Raw genomic sequence first — 24103 nt, 5'->3', positions numbered from 1 at the left:
CTCTGCCACCGCCGCGCTGTGGCCTTCCCTCACGCGGGGTCGGGGAGGTGCCGCAGACTGCCCCGCGCTTGTGCCGCGCCCTGTGAGCTTGCTCGCTGCAGGGCTGCTTGTTAGCGCGAGCCCAGGAGTTCTGCAGAGCTTTTCTCTCAACAGGCCAGATCCCCACCAGAAATCAACACCTAGGCTATTTCGGATTAGTTACATGGGAACCGATGAAACTCCAGCAAATAAATGGATTGCACTGACAACCCTGAGAGTTATCTGCGGCTTTATTGACACACTAGGCATGTTCTTGTAATACGATCCATTACAGATCTTAATATTGCAGCACATTTTGATGGGTTTCACTCTTCAAGCATCATAGGACTGCCACCAGGTCCTTGGGGGAAGGCCTCCTCCTCTGTGCTCTCCTCCAGTGCTAATCGTCTCTTTCTGCCCCGACGCCCTGTTCCTGCTGTAGTCCTGGGTGTGCTTGATTCCTCGTTTGGCTGGGCAGCTCTTTGCTCAGGAGCATCCGTTTTTTCTGGTTTAGCATGTGGGACTCCTCTTATTCTTCTGAACATGAAACAACTAGAGTTTTTACTTACTGCTTCTTTCACAATTTGGGAAATCCTAGATTTATTTTTTCTCCTCGACCTCAACAGAGGGGGTGAAAAGACAAATTGAGAAGACAAGTCCGGGTCTATATCCTTAAGCTGCACAGGATGGTCTTCTTTTCCAGCTAAAATGACAAGGCATTCTTAACATTCATGTACGTTATACATAAACGACGGTGACATTAAATTACAGCTAATAATCAAAAGCACAATAGATTCCTGACATAAAAGGTCCAATTGGGTTTATAAAAAATGTGCAGGTATTCTTCGCCTAGTAACTGCCTCTTGAGATCCATTCTTTTACATTATATAGTGAAACAAAAATAAGCCAGTGTAGCCATTTTACCTGCCCTTACATAATGAAAGATACTATGCTCAAGAGGCATCGACAGTCCTTACTCATCTCAAAAAATATTTTTTTATCATGTACTCCAATACAAAGAACCCCATGAGCAGTGACTTCACTAACAAAGTATATGCCCATGAAAAACAATCCTATAACTAAACAGCTGTATAGTTTGTTGCAAGTTGCAGCTCATGTTAAGTTAAAACATTAACAGAATTTGAAAGCATGTCTCCTTTATTTCTCCACTGGGGGGAAGTGATGACAACCACATATTAAGATATGTCCTCCAGTTTTCAAAACAGATAGACATTCAGCTCATGACAAAAAATTAAGCTTAAATTTCATTTCAGTGTACTCAGATCAGCCTCCTCTCCTGTCTCCACCACAGCTAGCCAGGCAGTCATACAGAGTTCAGAAAAAAGATGAAATGCCTCTTTCCCAATTTTTTATTTCCTATGGTTATACTCTTACCATACTTAAAGCCATCCTCACAAGCTGTTTTCTGTGGTTTACAAAACAGCAATATGCCCTATTTTGCATATAAACATAGTGCACCTACCTTTACATTTCTTTGTCAGCTTTGTGAGAGGAGGAGAGAAAAGGAAGGACTCTTTTTCCTCAAGAGACAGTTTCTGATGCATAGAAGTTTTGCGGGATCTGGCTCTTGTAAAACGATCTGTTAAAGCATGTCCTGATGGGTTTCTGTCTTCAGGCAGCAAAGGACTGTCACCAGCTCCTTGGGGGAAGGCCTTCTCCCCTGTGCTCTCCTCCAATACTGACTGTCTCTTTCTGCCCCAATGCCCTGTTCCTACTGTAGTCCTGGGTGTGCTTGATTCCTCGTTTGGCTGGGCAGCTCTTTGCTCAGGAGCATCCGTTTTTTCTAGTTTAGCATGTGGGACTCCTCTTATTCTTCTCTTAGGAGTATCGAGGATTCCCACTTTCCCACCTGCACACATGTCTTCCTGAGCAGAGAGAGATTCTGTGTCTGCCAGGAGATTTTGTGCCTGCTTCCTAGCACTTCTCCTCGGAGTGACAGGAAGTTTGAATTCTGTTTGAGGAAGCGATGATTTAGACAGATCAAGGTCAGAATTTTCTGAAACTTCTGATGAACTCATCTTTCTTCTTCTGCCTCTTTGAGTTGCCACCGGTAAAAGGAGTTGGGCACTAGGCTGCACCTCTTGATCCTTGACAATATTTTCCATAAATTGTAAATTAACGCTTTTCAGTTTTCTTGCACTTCTGCTGGGACTGACTGACGTTTTTATCTTATGACCCGTGTCAGTCTGGCCAGTTTCTTGACCTCCTGCTGAACTTTTCCCTCCTCTAGTCCTTTGGGAAGTAGCAGAAGCGATAACGCTACCTTCAGCAAGAGAAGTTTCCTCATTAGCCTCTCCCAAGAGTTCAGCTGCAGCTTCCTTCGCTCTCCTTAATCTTCTTCTTGGAGTAGCGGCTACGGACTGTGTAGGGAGGGACAATGTTTGTCCATCAGAAAGGCTGCTTTCTACTTTTCCTGCAGTACTTGGTTTAGGCTTCCTGCCTCTCCTAGGAGTAACAGGCATCACAAGCGTTTGCTCCTCTTGAGCATTTTCTTCCGTTTGAAGACTAGAAGTCTCAGGTGCTTCTTTTGTTCGCCTGCTACTTCTCCTAGGAGACAGTGCAAACAGACCTGGTTTGCCTGTCTTCAGTAGCTGCTGAGTGCCTGCCGATGGAGTACTTAGCCTTCTACTCAGCTGTCCCCTTGCACGTATTCCAGGAGCGATGCCGTACTCTACTTGACGTACGCTGGTTTCGTCTTCCACTCCTTCCGGCACAGTTCTTAAGGGAGCTTTTGCCTTCTGGAATCCAGTTACCTTCTTACCTATGGTTTCATGAATAGATTGTTCTGCAACTTCAGATGTAAATTCTTTACTTCTTGTGTCTTTGATTGCATCCGGTAAGTTCTCAGCAGTAGCTGCCTTAATGGGTTCAGGCACATACGGGAGCGACTCTGCAATATTTTGAGATGCCTGATCACTAGTTACAGTGGACACCGAGTTGGTAACATGTTCTTGGTTTTCAGTATTGCCTAAACTGTTGACAGGTTTTTCCTCTGTTGTTGTGCCAGCTGCTTTAGAAGCATCTACTAATGTAGGGTCTCCCATCTCTGCTTCACCTTCTTCTCCTTCCAAGACTAAAGTAAAATTATTCTGAGATAGAAAAAGCTCTCCATCTCCCTCAGCTGCATCACATTCACCATCTCTGTTATCAGGCAAATGACATGCAAACTGTTGCTCTGTACTATCATAGCTGTACTGAAGATTGCCTGAGGGATGTAGTTCACTACATGGTGATGTTTCAGGTGCTTCTTCTGAGGTTTGTGCCTTAACCGCACCGTCTTCAAGAACCTAAAGTTAAAAAAGGTCTCTTAATGCAGTATCAGTTACCAAACAGACTAACTTCAGGCTGAGCTAGATGAAGCTGAGGACACTGAAATGCTGCTTTTCCTTTCCGATCACCACCAAATGTAAAGTTAGAAACATACCATGTACTCTCTACTACAGGTAAAAGTTTATGCGTTTAAGGGACAGAGAACAGAGTATCCCGTGTATGCAATCACATGCTCCATTTCTGATACTTCTGTTCATGACTAACGATTTGCCACCACCCGTGAACAAAGTGAGCAGTTTTACAATACAAGCTGTACACCCAGCTGGCAGTAATCATCACATTGCAGTACTTTCCGCACTGACTACAAATCCACACAGAGTGACCGACTCTGCATCTAACGGGGCAAAGTACAACGATGTCCCCCAAGCTTAAAGTTTCGCTCATCATAGGTGTCACCGCAACACTTAGTCAAACTGGCCAGGTATCACATCGCACAACTCAACACCGCACTTTAAGGAATCACTTGGATTGCAGGAGACAACACATAGATTCTAAATACCTCCATCGCAGCCTTTGTAGCTCCCCGTACTGAGCAATTATTCTCTCCTGCTAGAGCCACATGAGACACTCAAGCTTTTATGCTGAGAGCAAAAGTAGTCTCTGTTATGTATTTCAAGTGACTCAGGTGGCCAAGGTAATTTAATCAACGCGTGAAGACCTTTGCCCAACCCTCTAAGTTATAGGGCTAGCCAAAGAGGGCAGAAGGAGGAAGCCACTCAGCGGGAGTCTCCATAGAATCTGCTTATTTTCTTGCCTCCTGCCTTGCCAAAAGTTGCTAAAGCATCATCTTTGATCGTATTCTTAAACAGTTGTTCAACCCTAAACAAGACCTGAACGACATGCAGGAGACCTCGCATAGGACCATGCTGGTTTCAGCAGCCCAAGGATATGCAAATTTTCAAAGTCCTCAAACACTATTGGAATTAGCCTGGCAGAGAAGGGGAAGATGCGGGAAGATTTCTCCTCCCTAGGCTGGCTCCCCAAGGAGAAAAGGTAAAAAGTGGAATCATTAACAGTCTCCAGGCGATGGCACCCGAAGGACGGAGATGCCCCCCATAGGCGGGCTCGCCGAGGAAAAAAGCTAAAAGCTGTAATTACTGATAGTTTCCGATGGATGGCTCCCGAAGTACGAAGGTGACGGCAATACCGAGTACAAATACCAGACTAGTTTCACGACCACCAGCAATTCTACACTGTCATAAGCCGGCGTTACAAAGTGCAACGACAGGGTAACTCCAGCCCGGTTCCCACCGGCCGTTAACAGCACGGCAGGGAGCACAGACTGCAAGCGAGGTATTAGCGCAAATTTGAGAACAAGTGCATGGAGCTGCGCAACACGCATCTAGCAACATGCCACGCTTCAAAGCTAAATTCGAGAAATACTAGTCATAGAATCATAGAATCGTAGAATCATTTAGGTTGGAAAAGACCTTCAAGATCATCGAGTCCAACCATTAACCATGCCCACTAAACCATGTCCTGAAGTACCCTGTCCACTCACTTTTTGAATATCTCCAGGGATGGTGACTCAACCACTTCCCTGGGCAGCACATGCCAATGTTTGACAACCCTCTCAGTCTGCATAAACTTTCCTTTTATGCTTACAAATCTACGACCAAGAAAGTAGTAAGTAGTTTGTCCTAAATTCAGTGAAGGTAGACAAGCCAAAAAGACACGTTTACGTATAACTCAGTAAGAACCACTCATAACGAAAGCAGGAAAACCTTCACTCTACTGCTACAGGAATGACTGCAGCAGCTTTGTGACCGTCTCACGTACCGGCTCCCTTCTTCCCATCACAAATTCTCCATTTACTCCCATAAGTGAGTGATTTATGTATTCCCAAGTCTATAATCATCTTCTCTAGAGCGTTGTCCTAAACCCCAAAGCCGAGACGAGCGACGTAAGCGACTGCCTATTCAACTTCATCTGAAATCTGCGACACCGAAAAGCATCTTCTGTTGCTTGAGACCAATCTATTTGTGCTACGCCTACCTTTCAGTTTGTATTTCACTCTAACTATTACTAATTCCCGTGAGTACAACCCTACAGGAAATCGACAGCATACTCTATGTGGTACTTAGAGGACATCCACAATGAATCCAAATCACTCATCGGCCCCAGCAGAAGTGAGAACAATGGGGAAAACCTGCCACAACTGAGGAATCTCTGGCTCTGATTTTCAGCCCTTGTGAACAACCTTTTAAAATTCATACTTTACAAAGTTGAGATGTTAAAACCCCCGCATTTTCACACGCACACAAAAAGAGTTTTAGGCAGCTGGAAATATCTTGACACTGAAATTAACTCATTACTGGGAATTCTCTTTATGTTAATAAGGAACAAATAGCAAAGGATCTAAGCACCCAAATCATTCTGAAAATGAGTTTGGTTCCCACGCCATTTTGTCATTTGGTAAACGGCCTCCGGTATTGAAAAGCTGCACTCCCCAACTTTTCTTATTGTCTTTAACATTAAAACTATTTCTTTTTTTAAGTCAAATAAGAAACATTTACAGTCTAGCAAACCAAATGAAGGCATGGTGATTTTAAAAAATATTTAGGCGGGTTTTGGCACTCCTACAGCTCTCAAAGGCCCAAGTCTTGACAGGTTCTATTCTGTGTTATCGGTACAGCAAATGCGTAGGAGAAAAACCTATCTGCCCTTACCCAACGAGGTTTGGACTTGTGTTACCCAGCTAAAGAAACTGAGACGGTTTTGCATGCCTTCTAATCGTCAGTTAGACAGGACTGTCCTCAATTTGCAAGGTGTTTTCTCTTTAGTAGAAAATGGGAAAATAGTTTACTTACATTAATTTCCTCAGTTTTAGGAAGATTGTTAGAAACAGTTACTTCTTCCTGTGGAAAAGGAACGTTTCCTTCATCTCCAGCTGCTTCTGGGTTACGTTCTTCAGGTAAATCCACACACTTCCCCTCAAGGCAATTTTCTGAATGAGTACTGACCACTTCCTCGCTGTCAAGGATACGTATCACAGCTGGAAGAGATTTATATCATTTTAACTTAACTGCTCTATAAATGAGATGCGTTTAAGCAACAGGAAGTAACAGAGGGAGCAGGAGCCAAGAATACAGTTCTCCATCCTGCCACATACATCGGGCTTTCCCCAAACGCTAGAAACCAGAACCATCTACCCGGCAGCTAGTTATTCTTCACAGCCTGAGTACTGAGGGATGCATCATCTTTCAAAATAGTAACTCAAGCAGCAGATCCCATAGCACACAAATTAGTAGTGGTGTACAACACCGAAATACATAATGATCTCTCCTTCTAATATTTGACATTCTACCCATTTTCTCAGTACCTTTATCCAGAACAGAAACATTGGCTATGCATTTTCTACAAGGACTTTCTCTGAGGAGGGTATTCTTCTCTCTACAGTTTAATGAAAGGTAGCAGTAACATGCTAGTACTACTTCAGTCTGAGACACCTGTAGCGCTATGGCAAACTGCATGTTTTACTTGAGGCCTTCAGCTGCCTTAACTCACATAACATCTCCCACATACTGTACGTACATTCACCCTCTGCCTGCAGGGATTCAGAAAGCTGTGGGTTTGTTGCAACTGGTATGGCTTTTTCTTCTGATGAAGAGGACATTTTGGACTCCTGCTGGTTTGCTTCACTGCATGAGCAGAAAGAGAGAAATCCATCACAAAGCTTCAAAACAAACCTTGAAGAGCTTTACAAATTACTTTCTCACTGTAAGGTCTTCCAGTTTCCAAACAGAAAAAAACTAAGGAAAATGAGAAATTCCTTTACCAACACATCGACATTCAATTCCCGACTCATCTTGTGCAACGAATCAAGTACTTAACATTCTTCCCAGCTATCTCACACTGGATAATAACATAACAACAGAGTTGTATTAAAGAATAATATATTCTTTGTCTTCTGTAGAAAGAGTGCAACTGCCATACTCGAGGTCTAGAACCAACTGAACAAAAGTTTGTGCCACTGTAAGTTACCACTTGAAATTAAGGGTTATTTCATCGCTAACGTCTCTCACTAAGCAGTTGCAGCTTTTAAAGTACCTGGTGAGAAAACTGCTTCCCTTTCCAGAAACAAACAGGTGCTAATTGACCACACACAGAAAATAGAAATTAAGTGTATAAAATACTGCCAGAAAGTATTCAAGCCCCACAATAAACCCACTAAAGTTACAGGAATCTCAGGTGTAATTTGCACCGACATAACATTCAGACAAAAGCAGGGCTTCTCTTCACAGTATCTGCTTAGTAACCCCCTCAAACTGTAAAAAGGTGCATATAGCCTGCTGAACAAAATCGTTATCCCGCTACTTTGGGGTCTGCAATGATTTGAGAAAAAAAGGCTCAAACTGACAGCTCGTCAATTTGACTTCTCTTCATGCCACATTAGTTCTGTCCACAGACAGAAAGGAACAGGAAACCTGTTGTATTTAAGAACACAGGAGAGAACCAATACCAGCTCAAAAATCATAGTTTTCAAACACAGGAAAGCCAGCAGTCACATGTTGTGTGAACCTAAAGGTGTATCTATATTTCATAAACTTACCCTTCACTTGCAGTCCCAGAAGTAGCAGCCTCAGCAGCTTTAAACAACCATTTACCATCCTCAGGAAGGGTAAGACGGTCAGCATTTGATTCTTCCACAAATCCTACAAAAACAGACAGATGGGTGACTTCCCTGTTGCACTTAACATCATTTCTTTCAAAATGCTCATATGATTTTCAAGAGAGCCGTAACGCATTTCACCTAGGATGGTGATCTAACAAAATAACGCTACCAAGACTTCAACTGCACAGAAGGTCTGAGTTCTTCTGTCCAGTAAAACCAGAAGTCTGATGCATAGTTTCCGTCAAGAAAACAACATGGCCATTGACATTCTGTTTACAAACTCAACTTGATATGTTACTGACCTAATACATAAAAACCTCAGGAAACATCCCTCCTTCTTAAAATTGGGTCAGAAGTTTTTCTTATTTCTCTTTGGATATTTAACTCATCCCAGCAATGCTTCTTTCCTTTCCTGATTTCGTTTCCCCTCTTCTACAAGAATGCATCTAAGGTCGTCTCCTGTTCTTTTCTCTAGCGGTTGACTGGTGGTGTTGAAACCCAACTGCTTGCTAGCCTGTTTTTCTCTCAACAGGCCAAATTCTAGAAACACCCTCCTCCTTTTCTTCTTTGTTTCTGCCATCTGCTTCCTCCAGATCCAACAATTACCTTTGCAGACAGTACGCAGGACTGGGATAATTTTGCTAGCTCAGCCCAAACAAGAGCTATACTGACTGCCCCCTAACGCTTCCAGAGGACTGAAATTGTACAGAACTGTTTGTACCATAGTCCGGCAATGACAAACTTTCTTCATAAGGTTATTCTTTAATGATTAGGACCTTATCATTGTTTTTAAGGAAAAGCACCCTTGATTTCTTGTCCAAACACAGGGCAGCTAAAAGCAGACAGGCAAATGTTTTGACCTATCTTACTAGAAACACTCAGACCTGGAGAACCCCTTTTACCCATGTACACGGAGTCCCTGTCTGGGCACTGCTCTTATTGAAAAAGAAAAGGAGCTGAGGAGCTTCAGGAGCAGCAGTCACTCTCCAGGATCCTCCGGAATCATCTCAGGCTTAGGACTGAATCAGGCTGCATATGATGCACTGATACCGGAGTACACGCTCCCCGCTACAAACTGTTTCGAGACCTCGGACGCAGAACTCCGACACTTGCATACCTCTCCCAGGAATAGCAAACTTTTGTTCTAAGGAGCTGAGCGGACTGAGCTCTGTTTGTCCAATCCTGACTGTAGCTGTGTTTACACATCTTCTCCCTGTTCCTGCACCACTGTCATTCCCAGCTCTTCATCACTGCTCACCACCTAGTGAGCTACATCTCTTCTAATCTGCCAGCAGACCTGCTCATATGAACACATCTTCAGCAGCTGCACTGGCTTGAATGAGTTGAATTGAGCTGAATTACCAAAGACCAGCTGAAATAGGTTTGGAAAAGGCTGCAGAAGCTGTTGAGCCAGCAAAAGGAGCAAACATGGCTGTAATGAGAAGCAGATACACAAGCAGACTCACTTCCCAAAGAAAACTACTTAACTGAGCACTAACGAGGGGGGTAAAAAAACAAAACAACAAAAAATTACCTATCTAGTCAAAGCACGCCATAGGCTAAACGTGCTGTAAAAAAACCTGCAGCCTACAGAAGTCCCCCTAAAACAGAACCAGAAGCCTAAGTTTTCAGCTTGTACCCCTCTCAAAACTCCCACAAGTCGCTGCTGCCTCTCCGCTGCAATTACACACAAGAAATGCCAGCCAAAAGCAGTATACATGCAGAATGTCCACGAGACCTAAAAAAGGGCTCAAAACACAGTGGCAATTTTAAAAGCCTAGGACAAGGAAGTGCCTCGGACATTTGTGAATGCTCATCATGGACTGTTGCACCCGTCAGTAATTTAGCCTTTTGAAGACATTTGAAAAATGCAGAAGCTTAGGTTATCATAGCAGGAAACACACCAGCTGCTTTTCTCAGTTCTGATGAATCTGGTTGTCCCATCGGGAAGGGTTTCTCTTCAACTATTTCACTGTCTTCCTCCTTCTCCAGTTCTTCAAAATCGGCAGTTTCTTCAGCGGAAGAATTAGCTGGATTAGCAGCTATAAAGATGACTTCATCTTCAAAATCGCCAGGTGATTTTGCATCATGATACTCCAAAGCAGCTTGGTCTGACCTGGCAGAGAAGTTACTGTTTTCTTTGCTGACATCCGTTTTCTCCAAACCGTCTCCAGACTCTTCCACTTCAGCACCACCTTCCTCGGGATTGCTCAGAGGAAACAGAGCTGGTTTATCTCTACTTTCCGACCAAGCATCCTCCACCACTCCGTGATGATGCTCAGATGAAACTCCAGATGGTGCTTTGTTATCTTCCGTTACCTTTATTTTTTAAAAAGAAAGTTCACAATCAAGATCACACATATGCTTTTTGTCAAAGCAAGACAAAAAAAAAGAACAAATATATACCGATATTTGTCAGTTTTGCAAGTGTCGCCTTAAGCAAGGCGCTACAAAATTAGTTCTCATGCTAGCACTATCTTAGCTTTTAAAGCAGAGTGTAAAAACCAATCCCACTGTTGACTGCTTATTGAGTTTCCACAACCTTGGAGAATTAAGATGAAGTGGGCCTTGTAAGTGCTTGCTTACCCTGTCATCTCAAGGCTGTTCATTGGGTTCACTACTGTGTTTTTTCAAGAAGAGGGAGCTTTGCATACCTAAAATCATAACTCCAAGATTTCTCTTTTTTTATGCTTGCCTTTTCAGCTTGTATGCACTACTAACATATTTTAGCGTTCACTATGCCTGTGGCGTGGAACAAGTAAATTAATCCGGCCACACTGCACTATTACTAAGAACTTCCTACAGGAGAGAGAGCCTCTTCTTACAGTTGACTAGCTCTTTATAACAGGCAATAACAGGTACGATAAAAACAGGTTAAGACAATTTGTTAGTACAGGTACGGAAAGCTCCTCCAGGTAGATACTAGCTTTGGAACATTATTTTGGCAACTGCATGACGAGCTGAATCAGGGAAGCCACCTGACAGAACAAAAGGAGGAGCAGAAGGGGGCAACTTCCAGGTGGACAGACTTCATTTGACAACTACACAAATGCTATCGCTGGTGCAAGGCAAGAAGCAAAACCAAGAACTTTAGGGCTAGAGAAGAGACAGCCATACAGCTCTCTTCATCGGCAGTCTATTTTTACCATAGCTTAAGGAAACCCAGGCCTTGCAAAAAGAGAGACTGAGAGTAAATGCAGCTCATGACTTTTGTTGCTTTCAGAGGTGTTTCATTCACAAAGCTTAACGAACCCAAACAACTGACTCAATCTGTATTCCTTACCCTCCTGCCATACCACCATTTCAAAAGGTATAGCAGGAAGCTGCACACATGCAATTTGGAACAATCACAGCGCCTAGTGATGCTGGAGTAAAAACCACCAAGGTGGCTGGTATTTGTTAAGAATATGTTCCTGCAGGCAGGTGATGTTACAGAAGGTCTAACATAACCTTTTTGGACCAAATTCAAGTCTGCCGTTCTGATTTGCTATTCCAGTTCTCAATATAAGGAGTATTGGAAAACTTGAAAAAAACTAAATCAAATCACAGTCTGTAAAGCCTTTAACTATAAAGATCACTAACTACAGGCCAGCTTACCCCAACAGTCCATTTTGCATTCAAGTTCTCTTCCCTGAAAGATACTCTACGCTCCTTTGCTCGTAGAGGAGGAGGTAGAGATCGTCCTGGAGATGCAGAAGGAGTTGCTAGGGGTGTAGTGCGAAGGCTGGATCTGAGAATAGACCAAGGAGTAAACACAGGAAAACCAGAAGCAGCTGTGGCCAAAACTTTTGTTACTGTTGATAACGGCTTTGGTCTTGCGACTGTAAAGCAAGAGGGGAAAAAATATCAGCCTTGTGTGATCAAAGTCGTGGTCAGTTGTCCATTGTATTTCCCTCCTCTAAAGAATTACCTTCTCTTGAGACCGATGAAGGCAAGTGGTAAGGCTTGGCTCTCTCTCTGGCCAGCTTCCTTTGAACTCTAGGAAGGATCTTGCCACATTGGTGCAATGTAGAATTCCTGGCAACTGCTCTCTCTCTCAAGCCAGGCTCACGATCATTCTGATGAACAAAAAGCATAAAGCAAGAAGGTAACTGATTACAAGAAGTTCACTGCACACAACTAAAGTATTAGTTCAAATTAAACCGAGTTTGTACCAGCAGAGAGGACAAAGTTTAGCCTCTGCACTGCTGTTTTTTCCAAAGGGACAAAAAACTTAATGGTATAAAAACCATGCATTTTATGTTTCTTATGAATCTACTGGCTTCTTTCTTCTTTTTTTTTTTAATTAATGCAACATAAAATGTTAGCGTTCAAATTAACTTCCTGAAGAAACAAGGATATGGCATCTTCTTGTCACAAGCATCAATACGTAGAATCCCTGCAAAAAGCCATCACTGAATTTGACAGAGACTGACATCGCTTAACTGGCATCACTTACGTTGTCATTCCCTTAAGTGGATTAAGAAACTGAAGCATATACATTCTTGCTTGTCGGTATGCAAGTCAAACTCCACAGAGCTATCGAGCACTTAGACAATGAGATGGTTAAGCTACAAATTGCATCTCTAAGGATCTATGTGTACTCAGAAGTCCAATTTTTAACTTACACTCGTTTTTATTGCATGGAACAAAGTATTTCACAAAGCTATGGGACAATGTGCGTACGGCAGTTAACTTAGAACTAAACTTTCCCTCTTCAAGACTGTTCCCAACGTCCTGCTTCCAAAAGGATTCTACGTCCAATAACCACACGCATGCGGAAAATATTCCACAGTCTGAATCCAACAGGGTTTGTGTTAAATACTTTGGTGGTTTCATGTTAAACAAAGCTTACAGGCTTTTGCTTCGGTTGGTTGATCCTGTTTTCTAAAACACAAACCTTAACCACAAGAGGTGTCTCCAGTAAATTCAGCTCCGATGCTCTTGAAAAATTCTTTTGTGAGATGGAACCAAGCATATTTGATTTCAATGGGCTGGATGCCATGAATGAAGTAGAAGCGCTGCATGGTGACTGCCAGCTACCACCCTGTGCTGCAGAACTTGAAGGAACAGGACGAACCACCAAATCCGGCAATCTGTGAAGATACACGATTGAAAATATGAACATAAATAAATACATGAAATAAAATCTTGAGCTGCACTCAAGACATCTGAGATGATACATAACAAAAACATTCAATGAACAAGAAATACAGGTGAACCCGCACTGCTGGGCTGATAGATCAGGCCCATGAACAAGTTACAGGCCTTCTCTTGTTTTTTCATGATTTCGTGACATGTCACACTTAATTTCCTAAATCCCTGCCATCTGAGGCAAGAGTAATGCAATTTTACGTTGCACCAGTGATGTAATTCTCATGTCAGAAGAAAATTCCTCTGCATTTCAATGCTGGGGCCACTTCAAATTCTCCACTTAGTTGTGTCCCCAAGCCGACCTTTTCTTTAACAGGTACAAAGCTAAATTTTGTTAACGGGTGTCCCAACAAATGCGTCGGGCAACTCTGCATCAGGGAGAGGACGTGTTATGACTGGTGGTTCTGTAGCTCTAGGCCTAGAATTAAAAGGAAAATGTAACTGACTTGCACTCCCCTCAAGTCCAAACGTACCAGAATTCAAGTTTCACCTTGAATATACTACCTCTAGGAAAATCATCTGACAACTGCTAGCTTCTTTTTTGCTCTTTATAATTCTGCCTGGTTTTGAGTGAAAAAAAAAAGAAAAAGGCAGAAACGAAGCAGAAGCTGGGCACAAAGTGGTAAAAGATTGCTATTTGATCACACAATCAAGTCTACCAAAACCTGTACACCAATAGCTTGTTGGCAATCATGGGTTTCGTTTCAGCTACCTTAAATTCTGTAAACACTTTTACTGTAATGTAAATAGATGTATTCGCATAAATGAGACTATCATAGCAGAAGAACTCTCGCTCCAAGTATTACTTAAGATGAATCGATTCTTAAATGTTATATCTTGTAGGTGCAAAAAAAGCCAAAGAAAGCTTTATTCAGGTGCCCCTTCCCTCCAAAACACTAACATAATTCAAGTGGATTTCTCTCTCTCTCCCTCTCTCCAAACACGCAGCTCAAGACTAAACTTTGTTAAAAGGCTGCTTACCTCTCACGGCATGAGCAACTGGTTTCCTGCTCATTTCCTACCCCTACTTCTCCAATTTTGGACAATACATTACTGATGAACGTTGCTCTTGTACGCACATTTCCTGCATTTGCTTGTTTTGTTACTGTTGATAACGGCTTTTGTCTTGCGCCTGTAAAGCAAGAGGGGAAAACATATCAGCCTTGTGTGATCAAAGTCGTGGTCAGTTGTCCATTGTATTTCCCTCCTCTAAAGAATTACCTTCTCTTGAGACCGATGAAGGCAAGTGGTAAGGCTTGGCTCTCTCTCTGGCCAGCTTCCTTTGAACTCTAGGAAGGATCTTGCCACATTGGTGCAATGTAGAATTCCTGGCAACTGCTCTCTCTCTCAAGCCAGGCTCACGATCATTCTGATGAACAAAAAGCATAAAGCAAGAAGGTAACTGATTACAAGAAGTTCACTGCACACAACTAAAGTATTAGTTCAAATTAAACCGAGTTTGTACCAGCAGAGAGGACAAAGTTTAGCCTCTGCACTGCTGTTTTTTCCAAAGGGACAAAAAACTTAATGGTATAAAAACCATGCATTTTATGTTTCTTATGAATCTACTGGCTTCTTTCTTCTTTTTTTTTTTTAATTAATGCAACATAAAATGTTAGCGTTCAAATTAACTTCCTGAAGAAACAAGGATATGGCATCTTCTTGTCACAAGCATCAATACGTAGAATCCCTGCAAAAAGCCATCACTGAATTTGACAGAGACTGACATCGCTTAACTGGCATCACTTACGTTGTCATTCCCTTAAGTGGATTAAGAAACTGAAGCATATACATTCTTGCTTGTCGGTATGCAAGTCAAACTCCACAGAGCTATCGAGCACTTAGACAATGAGATGGTTAAGCTACAAATTGCATCTCTAAGGATCTATGTGTACTCAGAAGTCCAATTTTTAACTTACACTCGTTTTTATTGCATGGAACAAAGTATTTCACAAAGCTATGGGACAATGTGCGTACGGCAGTTAACTTAGAACTAAACTTTCCCTCTTCAAGACTGTTCCCAACGTCCTGCTTCCAAAAGGATTCTACGTCCAATAACCACACGCATGCGGAAAATATTCCACAGTCTGAATCCAACAGGGTTTGTGTTAAATACTTTGGTGGTTTCATGTTAAACAAAGCTTACAGGCTTTTGCTTCGGTTGGTTGATCCTGTTTTCTAAAACACAAACCTTAACCACAAGAGGTGTCTCCAGTAAATTCAGCTCCGATGCTCTTGAAAAATTCTTTTGTGAGATGGAACCAAGCATATTTGATTTCAATGGGCTGGATGCCATGAATGAAGTAGAAGCGCTGCATGGTGACTGCCAGCTACCACCCTGTGCTGCAGAACTTGAAGGAACAGGACGAACCACCAAATCCGGCAATCTGTGAAGATACACGATTGAAAATATGAACATAAATAAATACATGAAATAAAATCTTGAGCTGCACTCAAGACATCTGAGATGATACATAACAAAAACATTCAATGAACAAGAAATACAGGTGAACCCGCACTGCTGGGCTGATAGATCAGGCCCATGAACAAGTTACAGGCCTTCTCTTGTTTTTTCATGATTTCGTGACATGTCACACTTAATTTCCTAAATCCCTGCCATCTGAGGCAAGAGTAATGCAATTTTACGTTGCACCAGTGATGTAATTCTCATGTCAGAAGAAAATTCCTCTGCATTTCAATGCTGGGGCCACTTCAAATTCTCCACTTAGTTGTGTCCCCAAGCCGACCTTTTCTTTAACAGGTACAAAGCTAAATTTTGTTAACGGGTGTCCCAACAAATGCGTCGGGCAACTCTGCATCAGGGAGAGGACGTGTTATGACTGGTGGTTCTGTAGCTCTAGGCCTAGAATTAAAAGGAAAATGTAACTGACTTGCACTCCCCTCAAGTCCAAACGTACCAGAATTCAAGTTTCACCTTGAATATACTACCTCTAGGAAAATCATCTGACAACTGCTAGCTTCTTTTTTGCTCTTTATAATTCTGCCTGGTTTTGAGTGAAAAAAAAAAGAAAAAGGCAGAAACGAAGCAGAAGCTGGGCACAAAGTGGTAAAAGATTGCTATTTGATCACACAATCAAGTCTACCAAAACCTGTACACCAATAGCTTGTTGGCAATCATGGGTTTCGTTTCAGCTACCTTAAATTCTGTAAACACTTTTACTGTAATGTAAATAGATGTATTCGCATAAATGAGACTATCATAGCAGAAGAACTCTCGCTCCAAGTATTACTTAAGATGAATCGATTCTTAAATGTTATATCTTGTAGGTGCAAAAAAAGCCAAAGAAAGCTTTATTCAGGTGCCCCTTCCCTCCAAAACACTAACATAATTCAAGTGGATTTCTCTCTCTCTCCCTCTCTCCAAACACGCAGCTCAAGACTAAACTTTGTTAAAAGGCTGCTTACCTCTCACGGCATGAGCAACTGGTTTCCTGCTCATTTCCTACCCCTACTTCTCCAATTTTGGACAATACATTACTGATGAACGTTGCTCTTGTACGCACATTTCCTGCATTTGCTTGTTTTGTTACTGTTGATAACGGCTTTTGTCTTGCGCCTGTAAAGCAAGAGGGGAAAACATATCAGCCTTGTGTGATCAAAGTCGTGGTCAGTTGTCCATTGTATTTCCCTCCTCTAAAGAATTACCTTCTCTTGAGACCGATGAAGGCAAGTGGTAAGGCTTGGCTCTCTCTCTGGCCAGCTTCCTTTGAACTCTAGGAAGGATCTTGCCACATTGGTGCAATGTAGAATTCCTGGCAACTGCTCTCTCTCTCAAGCCAGGCTCACGATCATTCTGATGAACAAAAAGCATAAAGCAAGAAGGTAACTGATTACAAGAAGTTCACTGCACACAACTAAAGTATTAGTTCAAATTAAACCGAGTTTGTACCAGCAGAGAGGACAAAGTTTAGCCTCTGCACTGCTGTTTTTTCCAAAGGGACAAAAAACTTAATGGTATAAAAACCATGCATTTTATGTTTCTTATGAATCTACTGGCTTCTTTCTTCTTTTTTTTTTTTAATTAATGCAACATAAAATGTTAGCGTTCAAATTAACTTCCTGAAGAAACAAGGATATGGCATCTTCTTGTCACAAGCATCAATACGTAGAATCCCTGCAAAAAGCCATCACTGAATTTGACAGAGACTGACATCGCTTAACTGGCATCACTTACGTTGTCATTCCCTTAAGTGGATTAAGAAACTGAAGCATATACATTCTTGCTTGTCGGTATGCAAGTCAAACTCCACAGAGCTATCGAGCACTTAGACAATGAGATGGTTAAGCTACAAATTGCATCTCTAAGGATCTATGTGTACTCAGAAGTCCAATTTTTAACTTACACTCGTTTTTATTGCATGGAACAAAGTATTTCACAAAGCTATGGGACAATGTGCGTACGGCAGTTAACTTAGAACTAAACTTTCCCTCTTCAAGACTGTTCCCAACGTCCTGCATCCAAAAGGATTCTACGTCCAATAACCACACGCATGCGGGAAATATTCCACAGTCTGAATCGAACAGGGTTTGTGTTAAATACTTCGGTGGTTTCATGTTAAACAAAGCTTACAGGCTTTTGCTTCGGTTGGTTGATCCTGTTTTCTAAAACACAAACCTTAACCACAAGAGGTGTCTCCAGTAAATTCAGCTCCGATGCTCTTGAAAAATTCTTTTGTGAGATGGAACCAAGCATATTTGATTTCAGTGGGCTGGATGCCATGAATGAAGTAGAAGCGCTGCATGGTGACTGCCAGCTACCACCCTGTGCTGCAGAACTTGAAGGAACAGGACGAACCACCAAATCCGGCAATCTGTGAAGATACACAATTGAAAATATGAACATAAATAAATACATGAAATAAAATCTTGAGCTGCACTCAAGACATCTGAGATGATACATAACAAAAACATTCAATGAACAAGAAATACAGGTGAACCCGCACTGCTGGGCTGATGGATCAGGCCCATGAACAAGTTACAGGCCTTCTCTTGTTTTTTCATGATTTCGTGACATGTCACACTTAATTTCCTAAATCCCTGCCATCTGAGGCAAGAGTAATGCAATTTTACATTGCACCAGTGATGTAATTCTCATGTCAGAAGAAAATTCCTCTGCATTTCAATGCTGGGGCCACTTCAAATTCTCCACTTAGTTGTGTCCCCAAGCCGACCTTTTCTTTAACAGGTACAAAGCTAAATTTTGTTAACGGGTGTCCCAACAAATGCGTCGGGCAACTCTGCATCAGGGAGAGGACGTGTTATGACTGGTGGTTCTGTAGCTCTAGGCCTAGAATTAAAAGGAAAATGTAACTGACTTGCACTCCCCTCAAGTCCAAACGTACCAGAATTCAAGTTTCACCTTGAATATACTACCTCTAGGAAAATCATCTGACAACTGCTAGCTTCTTTTTTGCTCTTTATAATTCTGCCTGGTTTTGAGTGAAAAAAAAAAGAAAAAGGCAGAAACGAAGCAGAAGCTGGGCACAAAGTGGTAAAAGATTGCTATTTGATCACACAATCAAGTCTACCAAAACCTGTACACCAATAGCTTGTTGGCAATCATGGGTTTCGTTTCAGCTACCTTAAATTCTGTAAACACTTTTACTGTAATGTAAATAGATGTATTCGCATAAATGAGACTATCATAGCAGAAGAACTCTCGCTCCAAGTATTACTTAAGATGAATCGATTCTTAAATGTTATATCTTGTAGGTGCAAAAAAAGCCAAAGAAAGCTTTATTCAGGTGCCCCTTCCCTCCAAAACACTAACATAATTCAAGTGGATTTCTCTCTCTCTCCCTCTCTCCAAACACGCAGCTCAAGACTAAACTTTGTTAAAAGGCTGCTTACCTCTCACGGCATGAGCAACTGGTTTCCTGCTCATTTCCTACCCCTACTTCTCCAATTTTGGACAATACATTACTGATGAACGTTGCTCTTGTACGCACATTTCCTGCATTTGCTTGTTTTGTTACTGTTGATAACGGCTTTTGTCTTGCGCCTGTAAAGCAAGAGGGGAAAACATATCAGCCTTGTGTGATCAAAGTCGTGGTCAGTTGTCCATTGTATTTCCCTCCTCTAAAGAATTACCTTCTCTTGAGACCGATGAAGGCAAGTGGTAAGGCTTGGCTCTCTCTCTGGCCAGCTTCCTTTGAACTCTAGGAAGGATCTTGCCACATTGGTGCAATGTAGAATTCCTGGCAACTGCTCTCTCTCTCAAGCCAGGCTCACGATCATTCTGATGAACAAAAAGCATAAAGCAAGAAGGTAACTGATTACAAGAAGTTCATTGCACACAACTATCTCTGCTATTTCTAATTAGTGAATACATTTCCTCCACAGATACTGTATAATACCGCCACTGCACAGAGGAGCAGCAAGTTCTACTCCTTGGCACACACCAATTTCACCTGGTAATTTCAGCAAAGGGCAAGGCAGACTAGGATAAGAACAGAACCTACAACTTCAAGTTGAAACAATTCTGGCACTCGGCAGAACCTCACTCCGATACGCTTGTTCTCACCTGCAATTTTCAAATGGCTTACGAAATAGCAGGCTTTCCCTTGTTTTTCCTGAAACACCAATGTCCGAGATGACTGAATATTCAGGGCAACTGCAAATTACAGTGGACGCAATGATGTGAATATTAAAACAAGTAAGAAAAGGCTACCTACACACACCTTCTGGCCAAATGAAAGTTTTCAAATGCAGGACCTAAACCTTCCAAGACCACCTTATAAGTGCGATCCACTGGAAAACTATGGTTCCGGAACACAGAAAATGTATCACAGATTCATAACAGAAGTTCGCAAAACGCAAAATTTAATCTGGCTGTTTTGAGAAACAGAAGTTAGATAAGAATTTCTGTCATCAAAGGGGTAAAACAGAAGTTGTGGAGTCGCAGAGCTCATGCTATAACTGGAGGAAATAAAAAGAAAACCAAACCAGCACACAGATTTTACCTGTGCATTGGCATCCAGACTGCTCTCAGCTAGAAAAATAAAGTTGTGTGCAAGATTCAAGAGGTGACATACAACATACTCTTCATGCCACAGAAAGGAGTGACACAAACAGCGTTCGGCAATCTAAACCATTATTCCTTAGATGAAAACAAACTATTTTAAGTGGAGTCAACAATGGTCTGCAACACTTAGTTTATAACTTCACGCAGTAGCTTTGGAGTAGTGAAATATTTTGTTCAACTTTTAGGTTCAGCTGGAACGGAAAGTGTAGAAACTTATTCCTAGTATTTCAAAGAATGGTATAAAAACCAAAGCGTTGATTTTTATTTTATTTACTACCAAAAATGGTTAGTAACACCTAACAGAAACCTGCACACTTGACAGAACTTTCACGCTTACCGTAAGATTAACGTTCATTGAACGATTCGACTGCAGCGCTGGGATATAGTTGGCACGCTGCACATGGTGGTCTAAAGGAAATCTAAGATTCCGGACAGCAGCATCGCTCTGTAAAATCTTCTCCAAACACTCCTATGAGAAATAACACATTTCAAAAATCTGTTATGATTCTGCCTCTTCTCTTTTCAAAGAGACCATTAAGATTTTTTTCGTGTCCACACTTACTTGTTCAGTGCCTGTGAAAGGTAGCTTCAGTAAGTCTTCCATTAGTCCCATCTCCTGACAGATTTCATACACGTGTTTTAACAGCTCTTCGATGTTTAACCTGGTGGCATGTTGCCGCAACAGACCCCAAGCCTCCACCACGCACCTGTAATTCAATTTTTTGAGATGTAAAGGAATATTAATAGTATCACCAAAAAGATGCCCCCAAACGACTGTATTCAGAGTTTAAAGGGAATTTAGGGCATGGTGATTCGCATTAGTTGTTCTCCACCTTTCACAATATTGGAATGCCAAAACGGTGGGATAGGTTTCTTTACCTATTGGACAACAACACCGTGAGGAAAAGCCGCACTTCACTGCTGCTTGACATTGCTGGCTTCATCATCTGTATGTATCTGAGGGCTCGCCTACGCTCTCCTTGGCACATCAGGGATTGAATAATTCTCCTGTGCTGCCATGACACAGTTTTGATTGTGGCTGGATGAAAGAGCAGGGCCAGTGAATTCTGTAGAGGTTAGAGGTCAGGTGTATTATCATATGCACGTGCACGCACGCCACAAGAACATTCAAAAGTATCTTAAGTAAGGGTGGACGTGTGTCAAATAAACTTAGATGACTAACTACTGTAGATAAAAATTCTCAAGTATTTGCAAAAAAAATAATCCAGTTAGCCATACAGAACAAAGCGAGTGTTTTAAAAGGAGTAATTCACACTTTTCCAGAGTAACCAAATCTCTGTGTACAAACACCACTTTCTATAAATACATTACTAAATAATAAGCTATTCTCCCAGACAAACAGATATATTAACTTTGTGACAGGCAAAGAACAACCTTCAGCATCAGAAAGAACATGAATTAGGTTGAACAGTCACTTCTGCAGTCTTCTGCCTCAAACCTTGCTGCTATGATCATAGTTTTAATATTTAAAGTACCTAAAACACTGTCTTTGAGAAAGCGCTCCATCGGTCTGCTGGAAGCAACCTAAATGGATGGCTTTGAAAACTCAAGTATCAAGCATGATTAAAGTTGATTTCTTCTTTGTTTTAATCCATTTCCTGTCAAAGTGGCTAAAAGAGAATTTCAGATTATAACTTATTGCTAAAGATGTCGAAGCAGTATGACAAAAGGGCTTCTAATGTTGTAGCACCTGTTATTAGCTAAGCACCGATTTTTTAAAATCATTTTACAGATTACAGCTTTGGACTGTAAGGGATGTCTAACTGAACTGTAACGTACTTACTTCGTAATCATTGTGATCTAGAAGCCAAAAACCTTCAACAAGCTTAACAAGTCCCCAAGGGATAGCAAAGGCAGTTGGGAAGGAGTCGATTGAAGTCTCTGTTTTATTCGGAAAGGAACGCGTGATATCTAGCAGCAAGTAAATTGTCTGACATCAAGTATCTAGTTAAGGCTAATCAATTTGGAAGACCAAACACTTATCACATCACGTTTCGAAAAACACAGTGAAGTCAGGATATACAAGTGGTAGGAAGCAGAAAATACTGCCGTATTAGTCTTGCCATTTTGAGCTATTCTAACTTGAGGACGGTCAGGTCCTAACCACAAAACTGCATTCTGAATAAATAGCCACAAAGAAATACTCTTTGATTTCTGTAAGGCATTCAGAAAGGTTAACTTTAGATACTTAAATACTTCCGTTGTTACAAACTCAGGCTCCCTCTTTAGTCACTGGAGCTACCAGTTGGACATTCAAAACACCTGAACATCCAATGCTTAATTATTAAAGCAAACAAATTCTACCGTTGGTTTTTTCCTCATTTCCAGAGTATATAGAACAATGTAAATTAAGGTGTCCTTACAAGACAACGTAGCACTGAATGATTAACACTGGATTTAAAACAGTATGCGGATCACTCATCGGTAGTGTCATTTTCTCTTTCTGACATCCGTTTTTAGGGACATATTCTAATAAGACAGCTCTGGGGTACAACCGTTTTTAAACCCCTTGCTCTCTAGGCTCCCCTCTCGGGTTAGGCAGCAAACAACAAAAAGTAATTCTGTATATTTCAGCAGCTTAAAAATTAAGTTTCTGCCCGATGACTTTTCTCTTCTCTCCCTTTCTTATTCGGTGTGCCTGCACTTCTAACAGAACAAAAGCAAGCACTGCTATCTGGGCTGGAAGACAGATGAATTGGGCAAAAATCAGGTACCGGTTAGAAATCCTTCTGCTCTCAAGCAGCACGTATTACTGCATCATCCTAGTAAGCAGCCATTTGCTACAGGTACGGGTGCTTTAAAAAATTAAACACTGTGCTAAGTTTTGAGAAAAACCAAGGGAGATTTTTATCTTTAACATTTCTCAGTAAACCTGTTTTCGCATGTCAGAAAAGACTTTGCAACAAAACATTAAAAAAAAAATCATAAAGAATCCACGGTACAAAGAAATAAAACAATGCTCCTGTCCACGCCTTCATTCTAAACTAAATGTTTTCACTTGCACTGTGTTGGAAGCATAAATTCAAAAACATTATTAAAGGCGCAGGTGACAAACATTTAAGAACATTTATGTGCGTATGCTGAAGGTGTAGTAAAAATAACGAGAAAGGATACAATTGCATGTTTGTAGCTTTCTTCAATGCCTTCTAGCAAATAGAGATCCAGCAGTGCCTGAAAATGAAAAATCAAAAGTTTTTTAAAAACTCCTGTCTTTCATGAATCATGGGCTTTTGGGTGGGGCTTTGGGGGGTTCGTTGCTGTTTTCAGGGAACGTAACACTCACGTGTAAACTAGCAGGTGGGTATTTCCCAGTTCCTCCTTCATCTCTCCGCCACAACTTCTCAACTTGGTCTCCTAACTGGGAAACCATTCCATCAATCATCAAGCAGTCAGAATCCCATTTTCCTCTGGAACAAAAGGTAGCAAGGATTTGGAGAGTCAAACACTAATTCCAGCCTCTCAGTGTAACAGATCTCCTCCAGTCAAACCAAACAGAAAAAAGCTCCCACGAGGCAAAGAAAGTGACAAACACACAAAGGCATGATTATGACTTGAAACGCACATGAAAGAAACGTCCGAGTCAGGTGAAAGATGTTTGTTAGATCATAGTGAATGATTCGAGGAGTTCCAAACAGACATCCTGGAAAGCTCCCCTACTAAGGGACCTTTTCGTTTTCAGGTTCTCTCTTTTGCTGTCTTACTTGTAGTACAAAGGAAGTGTGAAAAAAGTTTTTTATGTGCCAGAAATAACCACTCTCCTACTGTCTAACAGAGGAAACGGAACAGTATCAAAAGACCAGGACTATTCTTTAGCGCAAGTCTAATGCCTCCCGTTGGAGTGTCCCAATACACAGCTGTGAGAAGACAACACCGCGGAAAGTTCAGATTTTGTTCTCAGCAGCTCACTTTTGCTACTGAAA

At 41.6% G+C, this 24103-nt stretch overlaps 1 protein-coding gene across 1 annotated transcript in view; it reads right to left on the bottom strand.

Annotated features, from left to right (window-relative positions):
• Positions 1–257: 257 nt before the first annotated feature.
• LOC142028275 (protein ELYS-like) overlaps positions 258–24103 on the bottom strand; it is a gene marked incomplete at its 5' end in the record, with an annotated part of 37184 nt that continues 13338 nt past the window's right edge. Inside the window, 17 exons of the mRNA XM_075022233.1 lie at positions 258–721; positions 1502–3326; positions 6180–6364; positions 6904–7010; positions 7922–8024; positions 9889–10303; positions 11582–11714; positions 14172–14249; positions 16617–16694; positions 18989–19139; positions 19229–19376; positions 20500–20631; positions 20725–20869; positions 21042–21229; positions 21967–22113; positions 23298–23354; positions 23467–23590. Of these exons, the coding sequence (XP_074878334.1) occupies positions 345–721; positions 1502–3326; positions 6180–6364; positions 6904–7010; positions 7922–8024; positions 9889–10303; positions 11582–11714; positions 14172–14249; positions 16617–16694; positions 18989–19139; positions 19229–19376; positions 20500–20631; positions 20725–20869; positions 21042–21229; positions 21967–22113; positions 23298–23354; positions 23467–23590 (4393 nt within the window). The remainder of the gene's footprint in view (positions 722–1501; positions 3327–6179; positions 6365–6903; positions 7011–7921; positions 8025–9888; positions 10304–11581; positions 11715–14171; positions 14250–16616; positions 16695–18988; positions 19140–19228; positions 19377–20499; positions 20632–20724; positions 20870–21041; positions 21230–21966; positions 22114–23297; positions 23355–23466; positions 23591–24103) is intronic.

Source organism: Buteo buteo, unplaced genomic scaffold (genome assembly GCF_964188355.1).
Source record: "Buteo buteo unplaced genomic scaffold, bButBut1.hap1.1 HAP1_SCAFFOLD_234, whole genome shotgun sequence".
Taxonomy (NCBI): Eukaryota; Metazoa; Chordata; class Aves; order Accipitriformes; family Accipitridae; genus Buteo; species Buteo buteo.
The sequence above is the reverse complement of the archived record's forward strand: the minus strand, read 5'-3'. Positions and strand labels throughout refer to the sequence as shown.